This window comes from Protobothrops mucrosquamatus, unplaced genomic scaffold (genome assembly GCF_001527695.2).
Source record: "Protobothrops mucrosquamatus isolate PMUCROS unplaced genomic scaffold, P.Mucros_1.0 scaffold288, whole genome shotgun sequence".
Taxonomy (NCBI): Eukaryota; Metazoa; Chordata; class Lepidosauria; order Squamata; family Viperidae; genus Protobothrops; species Protobothrops mucrosquamatus.
Window position 1 is genome coordinate 163,612 of NW_015386632.1, and position 20,503 is coordinate 184,114.

Consider the following 20,503-nt stretch of genomic DNA (forward strand, 5'->3'; position numbering starts at 1 on the left):
GAGAGATACATAAAGTCTCTTAATGCCATTTAGCCATCATCCAGATTTTTATAGTTGCCTCCCCATCCACCATATATTTTAAGCATGACTTTCAATAGTTTTACACCATAATTTTACACCATAAGGGAAGCAAGTTAATAATGGATCCAGTACATACAATACCATTGAAAATAAGAAAGACATTATTTATTGGTCTGGAAAATATGTAGCGGAATAACAATTTGAGAACTGAAATCTATTATTTAATTTCCGAAACCAATAAAGATTTATAAGAAAAGACTGAAATTTCTTTAATATGTTTATTTTGGTTGAAAAGGTTTTTCAAAATAGATTAAAATGTTACTGACAAGAATGCCTATCTCACCTCCATATTTCCCATTACATCGTTTTATTCAAAATAGCTTCTTTGCTTGTCGATTTCAAATTAAATCAGTAAATGATTCAATTAAGATGCAACACTATTCACTGTCAATACAAAATGACTCACAGGAGTTTGTGTGGAAGACTAGCTGTGGCTGGAATTTAATTGTGACATGCATGACCTGCTCAGTTGCATTCTTAATACAAAATTGTCAACCTGAAATCTCACAGCTTTTGCTTCTGCCAAGCTTGGTAGCTTTTCAATTGCATTTTTAATTAAACATTTCTTTCTTTCCAGCTGTTTCAATAAAAGGCATTAAGGGAAATATTGCAATTAGAGTGTCATCCCTGAAAGCAACATAGGGACTAACATTAAGTTACACAATAGCTAATCAGTTTCCTGTGGCTGAAAGCAGCAATAAGCAAGTTGTGGAAGTCTTACATATGGCTAGTAGGTAGCTCACATGGTCCAGCATGTAATTGCACTCAGTGTTGGTTGCTTTTTATCATTTATTAAAAAAAAAAAGCACAGAAACTAGATCTGACATGAACCCATAAATTTACTATCTCACATGGTTATCCATTGTGATTGATTCTTGAGAGACAGCTTCCGGTCAGGTTAGAAAAAAAACAACAAATTGTTAGAGCAATAGATTATGGATTAGAGCAATGGATGCACCAGTCTTAGCTTAATCTAAGTAGAAAACAGGTGTTAATAATACATATTCTTCGAGGTAAGGAACACTGAAAATATGAGATGAGAATTTGACGCTAGCCAATAAAACAAGATTTATGACTGTGCCATCCAGTTGTGATAAACTACAAATCCCATCAATCAAATCTTACCCAAACATAATTTGTTATTCAGCACATCTAGAAAGCAACCAATTGGTTAATGGTGCAGTAAAGTTTGGCTAGTAGTACACTATATAATTAAACTCAAGCTCAATTCTCAGCCACAGTATAGGGCATATATAACACTAGTTAAATGTGTTTTAATCTAGGGTTAGAGAAATTCATATATATATAAAATTTATCTTAATAGTGAAACAGGACGTATATCTTTAAAACTTGCTTATTTCTGAAAATCCAGGTTTTGGGAAACTTAACAGTTACAGTGGTAGACTATCCCTTCCCATGTGACTTGTGGATTTGGCTGGCATTAAATTGACCTTTAAGATTTGTTAGGCATTAGTGGTATTCCTTTCCTAAATCGAAACCAAGAAGAATTTAAATGAAACCATTCTGTGGGAAAGAGTCATTTTAAGCGATTAAAGCAAAATTGCTATAAGTCACATTTTTTTGGTTATTTAAAGCAACTGATGTAAATAGGGAACATAAGCCATCAGACATTTTTCTTAGTCATTACAATACCTCTTTATTTTAGTAAGGCTTCCATAGTATTTGTGAACAAATTTTGCACAATGTGTAGAAATTCTGCAATAGCTAAATGTAACTAACTGGATTTATATAAGATTGATCTCATTACTACACTTTGTTTCCCAAGAAAAATGTATCAGACATTAATTTACATTCTATTTAGCAATGTCATTTATAATACATGAATCATATCCAATGAACCAAAAGTCTGCAGTTTGCCAGTTGTGATAAAAATTCTTGATTGAAATTATAATGGCTTATCTTTTGCTGAATAAAATATCTTTTTTGAAGTAAAATATGGCCATTAATAAAATAGATTTCCTATTTGTAGTTAAAAAAAATCCTGATTTTTACTCAATGCACCACCCAATTAAATTAAAAAGCTTGGACCTTTGCCAAACTAATCACATTGTCTTCAATTGAGTTTAATCAAATCTGAGAACTTTCCTTATGGCTTAGGCTGAAAATGCAGTAATAAGAATTACTTCAAGATTAGCAAAGAAAAAAGAAACCATCAAATTGATTTGATGACTAGAGTTCATTTAGAAACAAGACTGATTTGTCTTAGTTATGCTTCTTGCCAAACCCAAGATACTTCTTGTTTTTCCTTAATTTCCCCTAATCTATAAAACAGGTTTGCCAAGAAATGTAAAGTCTTGCTAAAACTAAATAAATATATATTGGCATAATGAACATAAAAATTTCTGAAAAAATGTTGGTGGATTTCTAGAAACTGCAAAATGTTTCAAGATGAGAGTAGTCCTGAATACCTCTGTTCATACAGTCACTGCTACAGTAGTTAAAAATGGAAACAGCTCTCCAATGAATAGTTTCTACAGCTTTCTGGCATTGTTGGAAGATGAGGACTGAGTGGTCCAGCAAGCACTCATTTTTCTTGCCTTAAGACTAGTGCAAAAAATGCCAAACCATTAGTCTAGAGAAAAAAATGAAAGCAATGTAGGTGGCCCATCATCACGACCTGTTAAAAAACATCCTAGATATTGTAGTGGTTAGATTCTTTGCAATGAATAGTGCATGCTAATGAAAGTGTAGCAAGATAGTGGGGAAAGAGAAGTTGTAAACTGGAATTCTGATTATTTTTTCCTAGTGGGTCTATGGCAAAAGACTAGAATATTGAATAAAATATATAAGATCCCTGGGCTTGCTCAGTGGTCCCAAATCCATCCTTGTTCAGTGCTCCCAGGTCATCTGGAAGGGAATGTGCTTACTTGTTGGGACTGTTATTCATTGAATGCGAGTAGAAGGGTCAGAATAAAATCCTGCTTACTAATAATGTGGTAATCTGTAAACTCTCCCATTCAAATCAGAAAGAGTAAGCAGGGCTGGTGTGCATGCTACTCCTCTTACTTACGTATGGACACCCTTCTCAGGTTTATATAACCCATGAGTGAAATTTGTTTTAATCAGAGAAAGGATTTAAAAATTTAAAAAATGAGGGAAAAATGATAGAATTTAGCTGTGACAGAAATGTATAGTAAGATAAAAGCTGTAAATTTTAACTTAAGAACACTGAGTGGCATTGCTATATAAAGGAGAGGGAGAGGGAGAGGGAGGGAAGTCAAAAGTGAAGATTTAGAAAAAGGCAATAAAGGCATATTTTTTTTAGATAATCCTCCATTCAAAAAGGAATAGCTGCAAAACAGAAAAATATAACTGGGTACCATCACCAATAACAATTCTGCACCAAAAGAAATTATCTGTCAAAAGCAAAGATACAGTAAAAAAGAAATTGGCCATTGACAATCTTGAAGAATCCCAATGGAAAGGTGAACCAAAATATTAACAGAATTGAAGAATGAACAATGTGAGAGGTCCAATTAAATAAAAAGGAACTAAGTCAAAAGACATGAAAGAATAATAACAAAGCTGGAATAATGGAGGGATTTTTCCCCAATGACCTTTACAGATTTTCCTGTTTATCCTTCTCTAATACGTCTTAAATTATTTCTAGCACTATTAACAAAGATCACCTAGCCTTCCATAACCTGGGTAACCTTTATATGCCTGGTCTTCAACTTCCAAAATTCTCAACAATGGCTATGCAGGTTGGGGGACTCTGAAAATCATATATCTGGAGGATGCCTGGACTGGAAAGACTAGTTGATTTCTGCTTTCAAATATCTGTATCTTAATATGGAAGACAGACATTTTGACTTTAAATGTTGAATTTTATGCTTACCAAAACTGGCATTATTTGATTATTTGTTGGATTCTACTTACAGGAATAAGCAGGAAGATTCCCAAGAACTTGAAAAATGTATCTAGTAGGAACCAATTTACATTATCTATCCACACTCTAACATGCTTTTTAACACTGTAACATGGTGCAGACATAGTTTTAACAGCAGTGAGGGAATATAAGGGGAACTCATCAAATTTGCAAACAACTGGCAGGAATAGCCAACACTCCAGAAGAGAGCCTCAAGATACAGAAGAATCTTGACAGACTTTAACACTGGGTCCTATCTAGCAAAATGAAAGTCAGTGGTGAGAAAAGTAAGGTTTTACACTCAGGCAAGAAAAATCAAAAGTACAGGTTCAGATTAGGTGCAACCTGACTCAATAGCAGTAAATGTGAGAGGGATCTTGGAGTCCTAGTAGACAATCACTTAAATATGAGCCAGCAGTGTGCGGCAGCAGCCAAAGAAAGCCAATGCAATTCAAGCTTGCATTAACAGGAGGATAGAATCAAGATCACATTAAGTATTTGTACCACTTTATAAAAGACTTCATAAGACCACACTCAGAATACTGCATCCAGTTTTGGTCACCGTATTATTAAAAAAATGCAGAGTGTTTAGAAAGAGGGCAGAAAACCCCCCGAAGATGATTAGGGGGCTGAAGGTTAAATCATATGAAGAACGGTTGCAGGAATTGGTTTTGTCTAGTCTAGTGAAAAGGACTAGGAGTGACGTGATAGCAGTATTCCAATATTTGAGGGGCTGCCACAAAGAAGAGGGGGTCAACCTATTTTCCAAAGCACCAAAAGGCAAGACAAGAAACAATGGATGGAAAATAACCAAGGAGAGAAACAACCTAGAATTAAGGAGAAATTTCCTGACAGTTAGAACAATTAATCAGTGGAACAACTTGTCTCCAGAAGTTGTGGGTGGTCCATCATTGGAGGCTTTTAAGAAGAAACTGGACAGTCACTTGTCTGGAATGGTATAGGGTCTCTCCTGCTTGAGCAGGGGGTTGGACTTGAAGACCTCCAAGGTCTCTTCCAACTCTATTATTCTGTTATCTCCCATACCCCTCCATTTCTGTTCTGGATATTTAGCCATTGTATCTGGAAAATAGATACTTGGTATTTGAAAGCTTGCATGCTGCTTACTTATATGGGTAATAAAACTGCTCCTAATATGAACTTCCTTTCCTCATCAGTATAATTGCAAGGACTTTTTAATCTACTAACTCAATTTTTCAAGGGTACCATTATGCAGTGATGACACTGCAGCATTGAAAAAATGAGTTGTAATTTGTAATCCAGAATCAAGAAGATTATGGTTTGCATCTCATACAGGCTGCTTGAATGCAGATTCATAATACAATCCCAAATTGAGAAAAGAATGAAAATATAAAACAGAAAAGATCTGCTAATGATATTTTTTACTCTTTAATGGGTTCATAGTTGCTTATTATTTCATCTTTGCAAAAAATACCTGTACAAATTATTATTACGCTGTGATTTCAAAAATAAGTAGGCTAGCCTTGCACTTAAAAGTACAATATTCAACATGTTTGGCATAACATTATTAACCACAGTATGAGATAATTTTATATAATAAATATAAACTCTAAAAATGAGAAGTGCAGAACAAAAATAACATATTCAATATGAACTCTAAAAGAAAATGAAAACATTATGAGAATTAGCCTTTTTTTTCTTTGGGAATGATACTGAACGCACAGCAGAATTTTCAGCAAAACCTCCTTCAGTTAAGCATAAGGAGGTAAAGCCTAAGATATAAAATGCTCCAATGTATCTGGCAACTCCATCCTTCTTGCTCAGGAGATTTAGGGAGGATAGAAAAGCTCTGTGCATCGCTGTCATTCATCTTTTCCTTGGTTAAGTCAGCAGGAAGATGAAAATCATGTCCTTAAGATGCAAGACCCAACAAAAAGCCTCCAACAAACCCACCAGACACCACGATGTTCTGTTTAAGAAATTCTGTTGACTGAAAATGAAAGAGGTTTATGTCAGATTGCATAGATGCACTGGATGCTAACCAATGAGCAGTTATATACAATATATTATAAATATATTATTTATAATACTATTCAGCCTTCTGCCATACATCTCCAAACTGCAGATTTAGTGGTTTCAACATTAATCTCACAGAATGTTCTCAAGTTTCATGGAGTAACTCAATTTTTCAATCATTCCTCTTGCCAGTAAGAATTCACAGCTCAGTGTTGGGTCCCTTATTATTCTCTTGGTGAACTCTTTTCATTATGTGCTCTGAATCTGTATTCCAAATTTCAAATTCAATTCTACATATATGCTGACTGCTTTCAGATTTGTTTGTCCCTTCTGTGGATAACAATGTGGTTGTTTTTTTTATAAGTGCTGTAATATGTTTTCAGATTGGATGTGCTCTCATTGTCTTAAACTGAACATGATATGATAGAGGTTATTGTATTCTGATAGCCTGATCATCTCAATCCCCACCCATTTCCCATTTCTCATTTTGTGTTCCAGGGTTATCTGTTCTGAGCTACTGGAAACCCAAATGAGTAATATATCAACTTAAAAATCCTTATTGAAAAACAAACATGCAAAAACAAAAAGCCCACAACCTCCTAAAACCTGCCTTTCCATGGAATGAATGCCCACAGCATCTATGAGCATTTCTTGTTTAATGTCCTGGTTGTGTCAGACTTGGATTATTGTAGCAACCTGTTGATTGGGCAATCTAACACTTTATTCATAACCAGTATGCTGTTCTTCATGCACTTTTCTTACTTTCTTTCTGTCTCTTAATGTTACAATAGGCCAGAATTATTTGATTCTACTACATAGTAGCATGTTCAGGGCCCTCTTAAGAACTTTTCTCCTGGCTCTGATTCTCTGCAATAGACTCTTATTAGTATTGAAGTTGAAGATGAATCGCTTAACTTTTACAAAGCACTAACAACATTTTTTTATCATCGTGAACATTTCAATTAACAATGTATATGTTTTTGTTGCTTTATTCCATGACCGTACCTTGCTTGTTTATCACATTTAAATCTTACCACAATCAAACGATTCTTACCAGTTAACATTCTATACAGTGAAAATAACATTAGCATAAAATCAAAACAATGTAACAATAAAATATCAAGAACAAAACAATTCGCCAAATAAAAGAGATGACCCAATTTAATTAGAATGCCATCTGGGCAGTTCTGTTTCAATATCTTTCTGAATAAAATTTGTGAGGTAATCAGCTTGATTTTCACAGGAGGATCGTTGCACGTAGCTGGCCTTGCTACCAAGAAGTAGCTCCCTTTTATCCCCCAAAGTGGGACACTAGAAACACTTTCTCCATAGATGACCTAATTGATTAGGCTGAGTTTGGGTTGGCACAAACAGCCCTGTAAATTACCCATGTGCCAAAACATAAAAGCTTTTGTTAGGTCAAACGAGTTTCTTAAATTGCACACAGAAGCTAATTGGCATCTAGCGCAGAGCCCCATAACAAAAAGTGTAATATGTTTGAGCAGCAAGTGCTAGTATTATATAGGCCATTGGAGTTTGCACTAATTACTGTCTCTGAATTATCTTTAAAAGGTTAGACTATTACAAAGTGCCTTGCAATAGTCTAACCTGGTGGTAAGAAGGGCCTAAGTTACTGTAGCAAAGTCCTCTTCTGCCAATAATGAATAGCTGGTGTACTAAGTGCTGGGCAAAGACCCTTCAAATCGCAGCTCCTACCTGCTGTACTAGCAAAAGCTGTAAGACTAGAAGAAACCCCAAATCCTGAACCCGCTTCTCCAGGGATAGTGCCCGTCTTCCAGAGAGAACATTAATGTCAATGGACTGCCCCAATGACAAAGTCCCTTTGATTGGGCATGGCTACAGTTTGTTCTGTGCCATCCAATCTCTGATGGTCTTCAAATAACCAGAAAGGACATCAATAATATTTGCCCTACCTCCAGGGGTAGTGATTGAGCATCACCAGGATAAGATGATATATGATGTATCTTGAACAATCAGATGACCTCACCCAGCAGAGTGAGCAGGAGAGAGAAGAGCAATACATGCAGCATTCTGCAAAGCAGAGATCACTGACTCACTTCCCCTTTCCCACGATTACGTTTCTTGAAAATAAGACACGGTCTTATATTTTTTTTGCCTCCAAAAGAGGCACTAGGTCTTATTTTCAGGGGATGTCTTACCTGCTTACCTCAGGATCATTGCAGCCAGGCTTCCCACGCTCCGACACCTGTTGCACCACCGCCTGACTTTTTCTGCAGCTGCTTGCAGCAGGAGGCACGTGGCGCATTGCTCTGATGCTGCCACTCGTGGCAGGATACCATGTGTTGCATCGTGCCGGTGCTGCTCCTCGCGGCAAGAGGCCACGCATCATGCCAGTGCCACTGCTTGCGGCAGGCTGCGCATTGCACCGGTGCTGCCGCTCGTGGCAGGACGCCATGTGGGATGATGCGCCATGCGGCATCCAGCCACAAGCAGTGGCCCTGGTGCAACATGCCACGTGGTGTCCTGCTACGAGTAGCCGCAGAAGTCAGGCAGCGGTGCAACAGGTGTTGTGATGTGGAAAGCTTGGCTGGAGCGGTCCTGAAGTAAACGGGTGCAGGGCGTGTGGGGCAGTTCCACCCCAGCTTGATTTTTACACATGCTTCGCCCCACCTTGTACAACCAGACGGTGGGACGGAATGGGCGGAGTCTTAACTAGGGCTTATTTTTGGAGTTGGTCTTATATTAGGGTCACACATAAAAATCAAGCTACGGCTTATTTTCAGGATAGGTTTAAATTTTGGGGAAACACAATAATGTCTCCATCTGCTTTCTGAGGAAGGAGTGGAGCATTGGAAGATGATATTTTCAATCCTGAACTCCATAAGGCCATCCAGTACAATATATCATGGTCATGGAAACCCACTGAGGACCAGCAGAAGTGAACTCCCCTTGCGAAGCAATTTTGCTGTGCAAACTGGCCACATTGACCAGATGAAGAACTTGGCATTAACTTCTTTCTAACAGAGAATTAATTACTCTAAACAGGCACCCTGGTGTCTATTAATGTAATAGTGGAGAAGATGTTTTGCCACCGTTATCATTGTAGAGTAGGTCTGAACATGGGCATATAACTCATGCTTGGTGAAAATCATTTTTCATTTTCTTCTACCAGCATTCTAATCATTATTTAAGTTGATTTGATTTCTGGAAGTCCTCCGTAAAACAAAGAAGCAACTAGGATTACCCAGCAGAAAGAAGCCACTCAGAAGCAATTCCACATAGTACTAGGTTTGCCTCCCTTTCCTAGTGATTTACCAGCCACAGGAAAGTATTGCCTGGCTGGATTTTTGCCCCAAGTGTTCTCTGAAAACCATTTGGATCCATTAGCCATTTGGACAATCCAAATATGCTTGAGCATCTCCAGAGGTTTTGGATGGCAATCAATATCATCTGGATCAGGTATAAGCTATAATAAATAACAGTAGTACTACTAATTGAAAAAATGAATTTATATATTAAATAATACAAAACAAGTCCTAAACTGTGGACATGCAAAAAAAAATATTGATTGTGAATAACAAGACCCATCATGTGCCAAACTGGTGTAATGGAATCATAAGATAGCAAGTGTCACCTATACTTATCATTTTTTAAAAAGCTTGGAGAAAAAAATATGATTTTAAGAGCATGTATTTGAGGCATTATGTTTATATTATGATCCTAAATCTCTAAAGTAAAGACTCCAATTTTGTTTTCTTTATATCTGTTATTCTTCAGATTCTTCAAATCTCTGTTAGGGACATATTAATGCAAAATCTGCTTTGGCAAAAAGCAAATTACTCAATTTATTTTTAGCACTTTGCAACTTATTATAATAATATATTATTATTTATAATAGTTATTATAAAGATATTGAGGGGAATGAAAAACTAGAAAATAAAAGCTTAACTCTTGTTTAATATTTCTTACTGTAATTACCTTCTTTCCATTTTTATTCCTAGGTAGACATTATATCCTCACTCAGACTAAGTAGTTTTGAAGCTCAATAGCCATTGTAAAAGTAATAGCATATAGTATAATTCTTAATTAAGGTTTAGAAAGATAGGCTATTTAAAAGGAACAATTTACCTTAATACTTAGAAATAATATACAGGTAATCCCCGAGTTATGACCATTCACTTAACACTCGTTCAAAGTTACGTGATGAGTGCCCCCTAGTGCTTATGAGCAAGTCCCGAAATTATGAATATTGACGCACCACGGCAGTTGTTCGCCCTTATGAGCAACCGCAGTGGTTCTGCAACATTCACCCTGGTTATTCCCTCCCTCCCCACCCTGCCCTGGGTCTCCCTAGGCACCAGGCCTTCAATATTCACCCTGCAAAGATCGAGATCTTTCGCTTTCTTGGCTGCTCCAGGCCTTCAGTGCGTTCGCAGAGAATGGAGGCCTAAAGTAACGCAAGATCATGTGAGATCAGTGGGGGGAGATCTCACGCTACTGATCTCACGTGATCTCATGGTACTTTAGGCTTCTGTTCTCTGCAACAGAGAATGGAACTGAAGCTGGGGGACGCCTCCGGAGCTCGGATCAGGCTATGGGGGGCCTGTGGAAGTGTTTGCTGGCTTCAGATCCAGGTAGCAATAGCCTAAAAAACGCCTCCGGAACCCGGATTGGGCCATGGAGGTGGCTGTGGAAGCATCCCCCGGCCTCAGATCCAGGAGGCAGCAGGAACCGCAGCAGAGAGGAGACGGATCTTTTCCAGGTGAGTCCGACGCGGCAGGAAGGGAGGGGGAAGCATGCGGTATCTTAGTGGCTTGGGGAGACCTTGGGGCCTGTTCCATCACTAGGCCCTCCATGGCCTTCCCCACCCTGAGATACCTCATATTCATTTAACGAGCCCCGTGCGTTTTAACGAGCAAGGGAGTGATCTCGTTTGAGGTATGACATTCACTCTATAAGTTTTCGAGTTACAAGTGGAATGGACAGCTAGGCTCCATTATACTCGTAACTCAAGGACTACCTGTATTTTAAAATTGCTTTATAGAAAGTATCTCAAATCCTCAATAATACTATAAGTAGTATAATTCAAATAATAACTCCTAAATGAAGGTGTACAAGTTACTTCTACTAACTTGCTACACTAAAAATTTAGGTATATGGCAATTTAAGACTATCAAATTGGTTGTGATACAAGATTTTGTAGAATAAAGCCAATGCATTTTTAAATTTTGTTTTTAAATATTCCATACAATTCTTCACCTAAAAAAGTAGGCTCCTGGAGGCAGGCAAAAATAGTTTAATAATATATAGCATAACACAAATATACATATATAAGTAATATAAAACACCCAACCAGCTGAACCATGTTAAAATTAAAAAAAACGCAACAGTTAAGGCTCTTATTACTGAACAATCAAATATTCCAGGTAGGAAGCAACTTGTTTCTGACAAGTTCAGAGTAAAGCTAGGCTATACGAGACACAACATGCTGAAGATCTATTAAACACTTTTTTCCCTGAATGGGACATCCTTATACCAAGAAATTACACAAAATCAATATATAAAATCAGTAATACATATTTTACCTCTTCAATTAATGTGTTGATTTCGGGTGCTGCTTTGTTTGCACGTTTTTTGAGCTGCTTTTTTGCTTTATTTACATCTTTTTCAACTCTTTTCCAATCAACCTGTATGTAACCACTATGGCTAGCTATCTAGGAACATAAAAAAAGTTTTAACAAGTTTAAGAATACAAGAAATAATATATCTGCATTGAGCATTTAAAAGACCGTCTGGATATAGAGAGTTTTATACTTCATAAACAAATCTATTCTCACTTGTGAGCTGGCTGAGGGGCCTCAGGAAATGATGTCCGTGTTCAGTTAAGACAGAAGTAGGCCAAAAAAAAAAAACCCCGACATCAGCCCACCCATAGAAAGTTCTATTCATATCATGCTCCACTTTCTCTACTTGCTCTGCAGCAGGGAAAATGGGGTGAGTGCAGAGATACCACTTTTTAGCCCAAATTTGATCCCCAAATATGTACCAGCCATCCACAGTCATGTATATGAAATAGGCAGTCTAAAATTTACTAAACAAACAGTCCAGAAGCTCCATGTAAGGCAAACAACTAAACAATAAGCTGCAAAAGTTTTTCCACCACAATATTCTGATGTGCGAATAGCAGATTGAAAGGTCACATTCTGAACACTTGGGATAAGAGAGAAAGAGATGCTGCCTTGGACAAGACAGAGATAGGAGCCTACAGTCACTTTCACAGTCCAAGAAAGAAACTTAGGAAGCTTTTACCCACCTAATGGATCAGATGGTTAAAAGTGACAGTTGGAAGTCTGTACTTCAGACTTGCAAGATTCTGTTAATGTAGCCTTATAATAAAGTAGATTTAGCTCATTTAATTGTGTTTTCTATCCGGTTTAACCAGGAGGGCTGACAACATGTGGACATTGTGCCTGGTGCTGCCATCAGAATAAGGCAGAAATATCCTTGTTAAAGATTTAAACTATGTATTTATGGCAGAAAATAATTGCAATAAGAGATATTATTTTTGTCATTTCACATTACATATCTCCCTAGACAAAATAACAACCTGAAATAGGTTTGCTCTCCTTACGAAGACACATTAACTTTTGCCTAAAAGCCAATCAGGTTTATTTTAGTGCAGTGTGTTTTGAAATGTGCATATCTGGATTTTAGATAAAGCCCTATAATCATTTATTAATAGAAATCTATACAAAAATGAACACAGCAACGTTTTTATTAAATCTATAGGATGTACCTAACTATGTCTAGTTTTGCAGGTAGAATGTATTTTTTCTTCCTAGTTATTAGCTTCTTTCTCAAGTACACTTTAAGGAATTGGGTTATCTCTATGGCATATTGGGAATATGTAAAATGATTAATTTCTGTAAGTCAGTTCATGTGATTGGTTGTTAAATATATGCTTATCTTTTTATTTTCTCTTTTAAAAATAGTTAGCTTTAACACTTTTTAAAATCTGCTTGCACAATCGCCTTAAATATTTGTATACCACCTTTGTTATTTTTACAAATAACTCAAAAGCAGTGAACATATCTAATAGTCCTTCCCTCCTCCTGTTTTCTCTACAACATCCATGTGAGGAGGATTTGGCTGAGAGAAAATGACTTGCCCAAAGTCACCCTTCTTGGCTTTTATGCCTAAGGTGGAGTTCCCATGAGTTCAAATCCCTCTATTTAACCTATTTCTCTAGGATCTATTTCCTTTTCTATTTGCAAAACACTTAACTGACATTTATTTAAATTCATATTTTCAGAATAATAACATCTACCTACTTGTAGCAACAGAAAGCCACCACCTACTGCAGTTGCTGCAAGTTTTCCGACCTTCTGAAACAAAAATCCTGCACACCTTAAGAAAGAAAAAGAGAAATAAAATTCAGGATCTGTATGGACAAATACACAAATAAGTATTCATGAGACAATGGGCAATAAAAATATGGTGCTATATTTAAATATGAAAAGTATAGGAAATATGCCAGAATGCTGACAATGCTGAAGAAGTAATGGCAGAGTATAACACATGAGATTAAATCATGTTAAAATGCAGTCAGAATCTTTTTTTTTAATAAATATGATCATACAGCTTTCTGTAACTTCATGCACTGAATCTTGCACAATCTTTATGGAGAATGTGCTATCCATAACAACATACAATGAAGATGCTGTCAAATATAAACTGTATATCACTCTACCACACACTACAGTGTTGAATATATTTATTCAGCCTCTTTCAGCTCAATTACTTTTAAAATAAATTATTCTCTTAACATTAGTTTTTATTTCTGGGAGATCATTTTTCAGCCTCTTACACATTGTCACATAAAAAATAGTTTCTAGTAACTAACACTAACTTACCTATCTACCTTCATATTTTTATATTCATTTTCGTTCTTTCAAAAATCACAACAAAAACATTTATTTTTAAGAAATTTTAGCAAATTACTTACATAAATTATTGAAAAAAATTATTTTATTTCTATTATTTTATAATTCATCAGACAATACAAAAATACAATTATCACATTTAGCATTTACACACACACACACATACATAATACATACATACATACATACATACATACATATATTTAAAAAAGCAGATTAAGTACAGATAATCCTCAATTTATAGCTACAATTGAGCCCAAAATTTATGTTGCTAAGTGAGAAAATTAAATGAGTTTTGCACCATTTTACGACCTTTCTTGCCAGTTGTTAAGTGAATCACTGAAGTTGTTAAAGGTTGTTAAATGAATCTGGCTTCCCCAATGACTTTGCTTGTCAGGTCAAGGTGATCTTATAATCCCAGGACACTGCAACTGTCATAAATATGAGTCAGTTGCCAAGCGTCTACATTTTGATCATGTGACCGTGGTTACCCTGCAATAGTCATAAGTGTGAAAAATGGTCATAAGTCACTTTTTTCAATGCTGTTGTATTTTTGAATAGTCACTAAACAAACTGTCGAGGACTATCTGTATGTAAAACAAATGTCCCAAATAGAATGTCAAAGTAATTTGTTCTCACCAGCCTGTTATACCACCCATTACAATCTGAGTTGCTACAGAATATTTTTCTACAAGAGGTCCAGAATTTCTGCCAAATACGCGGTTCCACCAATGGTGACGCCTTGCATATTCTGTTAAATCCAGTACTTCATATGAATCATCATCACTGTCATGTTCTATAAAAGAAATTGAAAGTTAGACACCTTCTACATTTTAAAAAGATGTAAAACTATTCAAATATATGCATTAAGAAACAAGATAATACAAATACATTTTCACTGAGCTACCTTGAATAGGAAATTATACGAACTATTATTTATTTATGAAAATGTATATGGCCTCCCAACTCACTCTCAGTGATCCTGTGTGGCTTACAAGGATAAAAACCTAATATAAAAACAATAAAAAGGCAAAGCTCCCCCCACACTCTGGTGTCAACAATCAAATGCAGGGGTCTTCAAACTTGGCCCTTTTATGACTTGTGGACTTCAACTCCCAGAATTCCTGGCTGAGGAATTCTGGGAGTTGAAATCCACAAATCATAAAAGGGCCAAGTTTGAAGACCCCTGATCAAATTAACCATTTGAGGAGCTCCATCCCACTCTGGAGTCCCCATACTTGTTGACAAAACCAGGTCTTCAGGCCTTATGAAAGAGTGTCAAAGTGGGGGCCAATCTTATATTTTCTTAGTAAGAAAAACAATGATAAAGAGAAGTTAATTACCTTTGAAAACACTGAGTATACCAATCAAACCTAGATTTGGAATCTTTACCAATGCTCCCAATATATTACTATGTTGCTAGACCTTTTATAGTAATTTAGTAACCAATGCCCCCATTTACCTTCTTTGCAGATATGCAAAACAAATGAAAGCTGAAGATTGTAAGCATAGTCTCAATAATTTTTCACTTAGTGACTGCTTCATTTAATGACCAGGTTGCCAGTCCCAACTGTGATTGTTAAACAAAGATTACCTGTATTGTATTCTTTAAAATGGCATTTAAGGAACTTGAAGTTAAAGTTGATTCATCAAAATTCATCTATTTAGAGTATATTGGACCCTCCAAACAATGCATTTAAAAGGGGTAATATCAGATTTTCTCTATTGGAAATAAAAAAAATAGGACTTATTGAGCTATATGAAATGTTTATGCAATACATTTCTGGAGTAGTATTTTAATATACATTAATAGATTTATGGGGAACTATCTCAACATTAAAGATGTCATGTTGAATTATTTACCAAAAGTCTGGAATTTGACTATGAAATTGTGGTTGTACTAGTCATGGGCTGGAGTTGGGAAGAAGAATGATATAGAGAAATTGGAAAAGTAATATTCTAATTATTCCAGACAGTAAGGACTGGCTCTTGGAAATGTTGGAATCTGGAAAAGTATGTTTAATCAAAGGATGAAGAAATATGTTTTTCTTTGGCATAAATTTTAAGATTAGCATTGGGTATTTTTGTCATAGTTATAATACAGTATTATATGGTATTTTTTTGAAAATTAGTGACAGTAAGTTTCACATATATATTAGACTATTTTCAACAAATTCTTTAGTACTGTATTTGGTTAAATTTTATTTAGGGGTTTTAAGGATGCTGGAATGTTGTCTTTCTTTTAATGTTTTACTTTTCACTAATTATTTAATTTTTTGAAATTCTTATTTCTTGAATTAATTAAATGTTGTTATTACTGTGTATTTTAGTAGCCTGCCTATATTTTGTAAACTTCTAAAAATAAAGAATAAAATTTTTAAAAGGCTCTTTTATTGCTTTTAGATAATCAACCAAGTTTCCAATGGCTGTTAAGAAAGCATATACTATATATAAATGGATCTGGAATTACATTCTAATCATGTTTTCATAAGAATCAATAGAACAGAAAACTATTTACTGTAACTAAAATAATCTTTAATTAACTGTAATGTGGTTTGCAAGTTTCTATGCCACAGATGCACTAAATACATTCTATTATTAAGATCTCTATCACTTATAGAGCTTATAACTCTCCTGTAATTTGATTTGATTTCTCTTTCTTCTCAACCAAAGACTGTAGTAACAGGAACTAATATAAATTGAATCCAACATAAATGCCTAAAGTTCCCTATACGTTATAGCCATTAGAAGTTCATGATCTTGAATTTCACATGTTAACATCCTTTAAAATTACATGCACTGACACAGCTTTTATGACATAAGAATATACTCATATCTATGAAAGAACAATGAAACTACTCATAGACATGAAGGAAAAATTATGGATCACCACATATTAGAATGTATTGCAAGATAGATATATATAATACCTACTGCAGATTTCCAAAGTATTATATTTTCAGTGGTCTTTAATGAGAATTCTTTAAGGGAACAATGAAAAATGACATTCTAATTTTAAAAGGGTAAATACAATTTAGGGAAAAAAACATAAGTAAAATGAATTTTATAAATCTACTTCAGCTAAAAGTATTTATAGTAATAAACTCTGAATAAGCTATGATTTCCAGTTCTATTTTCAACTGACATTTTCTCAATATCTCTAATTTTAAAATATTTAAAATTATAAATACAACACAATCATCATTAATTTGAAATTTAAGTGGCACTATCCTCAAATTCAACATTTTGCAAAATTAAAACTCCAGGTTGAGAGGCAGAATAGTCACAAGGCAGTAAATATAGTATCATTTAATCATTTGAAAAAGGAGTAAAATGGCATCACATAAAATGGCATAACAATTAAAATGGTTGGGCTTGATGAGTACACAAAACATGTTTGTCTAGTTTGTGGTCGAACATATTGCAATTAATCCATAAAACTGGGTTAGCTGAGTTTTTTTTTTTAAAAAATGACCATTTAGAAGTGTCTCATGTGAACACCACCACAGCTTATTTTGAATTTGAGCCTAACAATGCCGGTTATTTCACTCCAATTGTGGATTCCCTCCTAAGCAAAGAAGCAACAGTAAAAACATTTTGGACCATGTTATCTTTCTTCCTCCTATCAGTATGGGAACATCCCTTAGGAAAAAGAACACATCTGGATAAACACCATTATATTTATTTACTTTGCTTTCTATCACAATCTCCCAGAGTCCGGGCAGTTAACAGGAAAAATAAATTCCATGATAAATAAAACACCCACCTACAACCAACTAAGACTACTGGAGCAAAAATATCTTGAGTGTATCCCAATTCATACCCAATGCTATAGGACAGGCTGGAAGGCTGTTTATTTCCTGGTCCTAGATTAAGCACCGAACGAAAACATGCCATGAAATAATCTTGTTCAAAAAGGCCTTTATTTCTTACGGGCACAATTGCTGTCAAGCGGGGACTGAACAATGACCTTCAGCCCATTCCCTCAGGTGAACGTGGTGTGTGTGTGTGTGTGTGTGTGTATGTATATGTGTGTATATATATATATGTATATGTATACACACACACACACACGGGCTCAAACTATCTTCAGTCATTAAATGGATTAAATGGAGAGATGGCAAGGAGAGGAACTTTTCTTTATTCCTACAGGGAACAGAGTGGATGGGCGCAGCCTCGGGATCCGACAGGCAAACGCGGGACGGAAATTGGCAATGCCTCGTGGCTAACTAACCACGACTCCTCCAGGACCCAAGGCAGCATAGCTCTGAGTCGCCTGGCTTATAGGAGGCGTCTGGTTGGCCATTTTGGGAGCGGGCTTTCGCCTGCTCCTGCGAGGCTCTTCAACGCACACAACCCTGCTCCTGCGAGGCTCCTGCGACGCACACAACCCTTTTACAAGGAAGGCGAGCCCCGCTCAAGGCTTCTGCCTGGTTAAACGCGAGCGGCACAGCCCTCCGCCAGAGACTGCCGCTCCGGGGGCCCCGCCCGCCCTTCACGTTCCCCAGCCGGGAGTCCGAGGAAAGGGCTTCGTGAAGCTCCGCCCCGCGCGCGCAGCCACTCAGCTCTCGCCCAGCCCTCAGTGCGGTCGGAGGGAGGGGGAGCCTTTTCCTGCGCAGAGCCAGGGGTCAGAGGAGGCCTGGGGGAAGAGGGCAACTTCTGGCCGAACGGGCCCACGATTTCCTCGACTAGCGATTGTAATCTCTTCCCGCAATGTTGGCAAAGCTCCATTCGGAGAAGGCAGGGATAGCGCCATGACAGCCCTGAGAGAAATAGGGCTCTCACTGACCTGAGGCGGGGCGATTTCTCCGAGACGACATGTTTAGTAGCAACTGGGAAGAGCGGGAGGAAAGGAGACACCGCGGAGTTCCGCTCAGTCGCAACCTACCTCCCCCAGCATCATTCTGAACTCCGAAGGGTTCCTGGAGGAGCGCATGCGCATTGCAAAGAAAACAGGCTCGAACGCTCGCCTGGACTGTCGCCGAGTAACGTCATCACCGAATCTTCCCGGGGGACGGTGGGAATTGTAGTTTGATTATTGCTCTGCATTAAAGCATGTGCAATTAGGGAAAGAAATTGATATAGACGGTGTTTCCCCCCCCCCGGAATGCTATGTATCTACAAAACCTGCGGAAAATAAAAGGCTATTTAATTTCTACATAGCACTCAGCGGCATTCCATATATTGTAATCTATTTATTTTTGTCAGTAGTGTTACATCACCTGTATACTTAAATCCTTCCTTGGCATATCTGGTGGAAATTTTCCCAGAGGTTGGTGTGAAAAACAGGGAACGGGGTGAAGTGTATGAAAGGAATTCAGCAGACAAAGTAGTAATGGAGAGGACAAACGCGGCGAGAGTAATGGCAACCGAGCAACCAGATAGGAGAAGATCTATCTGTGCCTTCCAACATACATTACCCCGAGATTGGTGGTCACATCTATAAAAGGTCATCTAGTCGCCATCTCCAAGATAATGGGTGAGAAAGCATTACAGAATTATATATACCTTAGAACTGTGGCGAGATAAAATCTTTAGGGATTCTTAATTTGGGGATTATAACCCCTAGGGTTCAGGAATAAGATTTTACTAATTTCTGACATTTAGCTTGCATTGTTTAATAGAATAAAGAAGTGCATATATTACTATATTAATTTTTAACACTTTCATGAGTATATTTGAGCATTATTGGTTTCCTTTGTAGAAGAGCATTGTGAAAAATCAGGAGTTGATAGCACCTTTTCTGAAACATTGGAAAACATATCCTTTTGTGAGTTGTTACTTCATCTATGTATCTGAGTGGCTAGACTAATGTGGGATTAAAATTACAGTGAGTTGAAAGGGGGGAGAAAAAAAGAGGAAGATTGTGCAAATTTACATGTGAGATAGATTACAACTGTGTATTTCTAAAGTGTTAAAAACCCATTGTGTTTGTTGAGACCTCGAAATACAATCTATATCTGTGTGCTTATGCATTAAAATACATTTTAAAAGAGCTCCATTGAACAAAAAGATTAAGAATCTGTTTTAAAGAGCTTAAATACTAATGTAAGACCTATAGTTGATACTTTACTGATGAAGTCTAGGTGAGAGAGCAATTTCATAGGGTTTCTTTGAAGGCCTTAATATTTTACCATTACTTCTTCTTTTCCTTCCCTTTTCAACTATTAGTTTGCATCAGATTCTGATTATTTTCACATTTTTGAACTCCCTCCAGAGATGGCCATTACAGAAAAAGTGCACAGTACTGTATCCCTTAAACTTGTCTGTTTAAAAACATGGTTGGCATGGTGGATGTGGCCACAAAACACCACTTAGAAAATAATCTGATGAAATTGCTCTCTGCCGTTCTGTTTTATAAGTAGTTCTCTTACCCAGGGGTCCCCAACCCCCAGTCCGTGGACCAGTACCAGGCCGCGGCATGCCAGCAACCGGTCCGCACAAACAAGCAAAGCCCCATCTGTGAGATGCAGGCAGCACACAAAACCATGCACCCTCTGGTCCATGGAAAAACCTCTCTCAAAGGAACCGGTCCCAAAGGTTGGAGACCTCTGCTCTAACCAATATGTGCTTATTTCCAATTATCTATAACCAAGTCTTTCTGGGACTGTGG

The 20,503-nt window shown here is 36.9% G+C and overlaps 1 protein-coding gene across 1 annotated transcript; it reads right to left on the reverse strand.

Annotated features, from left to right (window-relative positions):
- Nucleotides 1-5,373: 5,373 nt before the first annotated feature.
- Nucleotides 5,374-18,857, reverse strand: FUNDC1 (FUN14 domain containing 1). The gene is made up of 5 exons (XM_015814862.1): nucleotides 18,680-18,857; nucleotides 14,530-14,686; nucleotides 13,279-13,354; nucleotides 11,533-11,661; nucleotides 5,374-5,939 (listed from the first exon to the last, which is right to left on the reverse strand). The coding sequence occupies exons 1-5, from the start codon at nucleotides 18,708-18,710 to the stop codon at nucleotides 5,862-5,864; spliced, it is 471 nt and encodes a 156-aa protein (XP_015670348.1). The 5' UTR covers nucleotides 18,711-18,857; the 3' UTR covers nucleotides 5,374-5,861.
- Nucleotides 18,858-20,503: the final 1,646 nt, after the last annotated feature.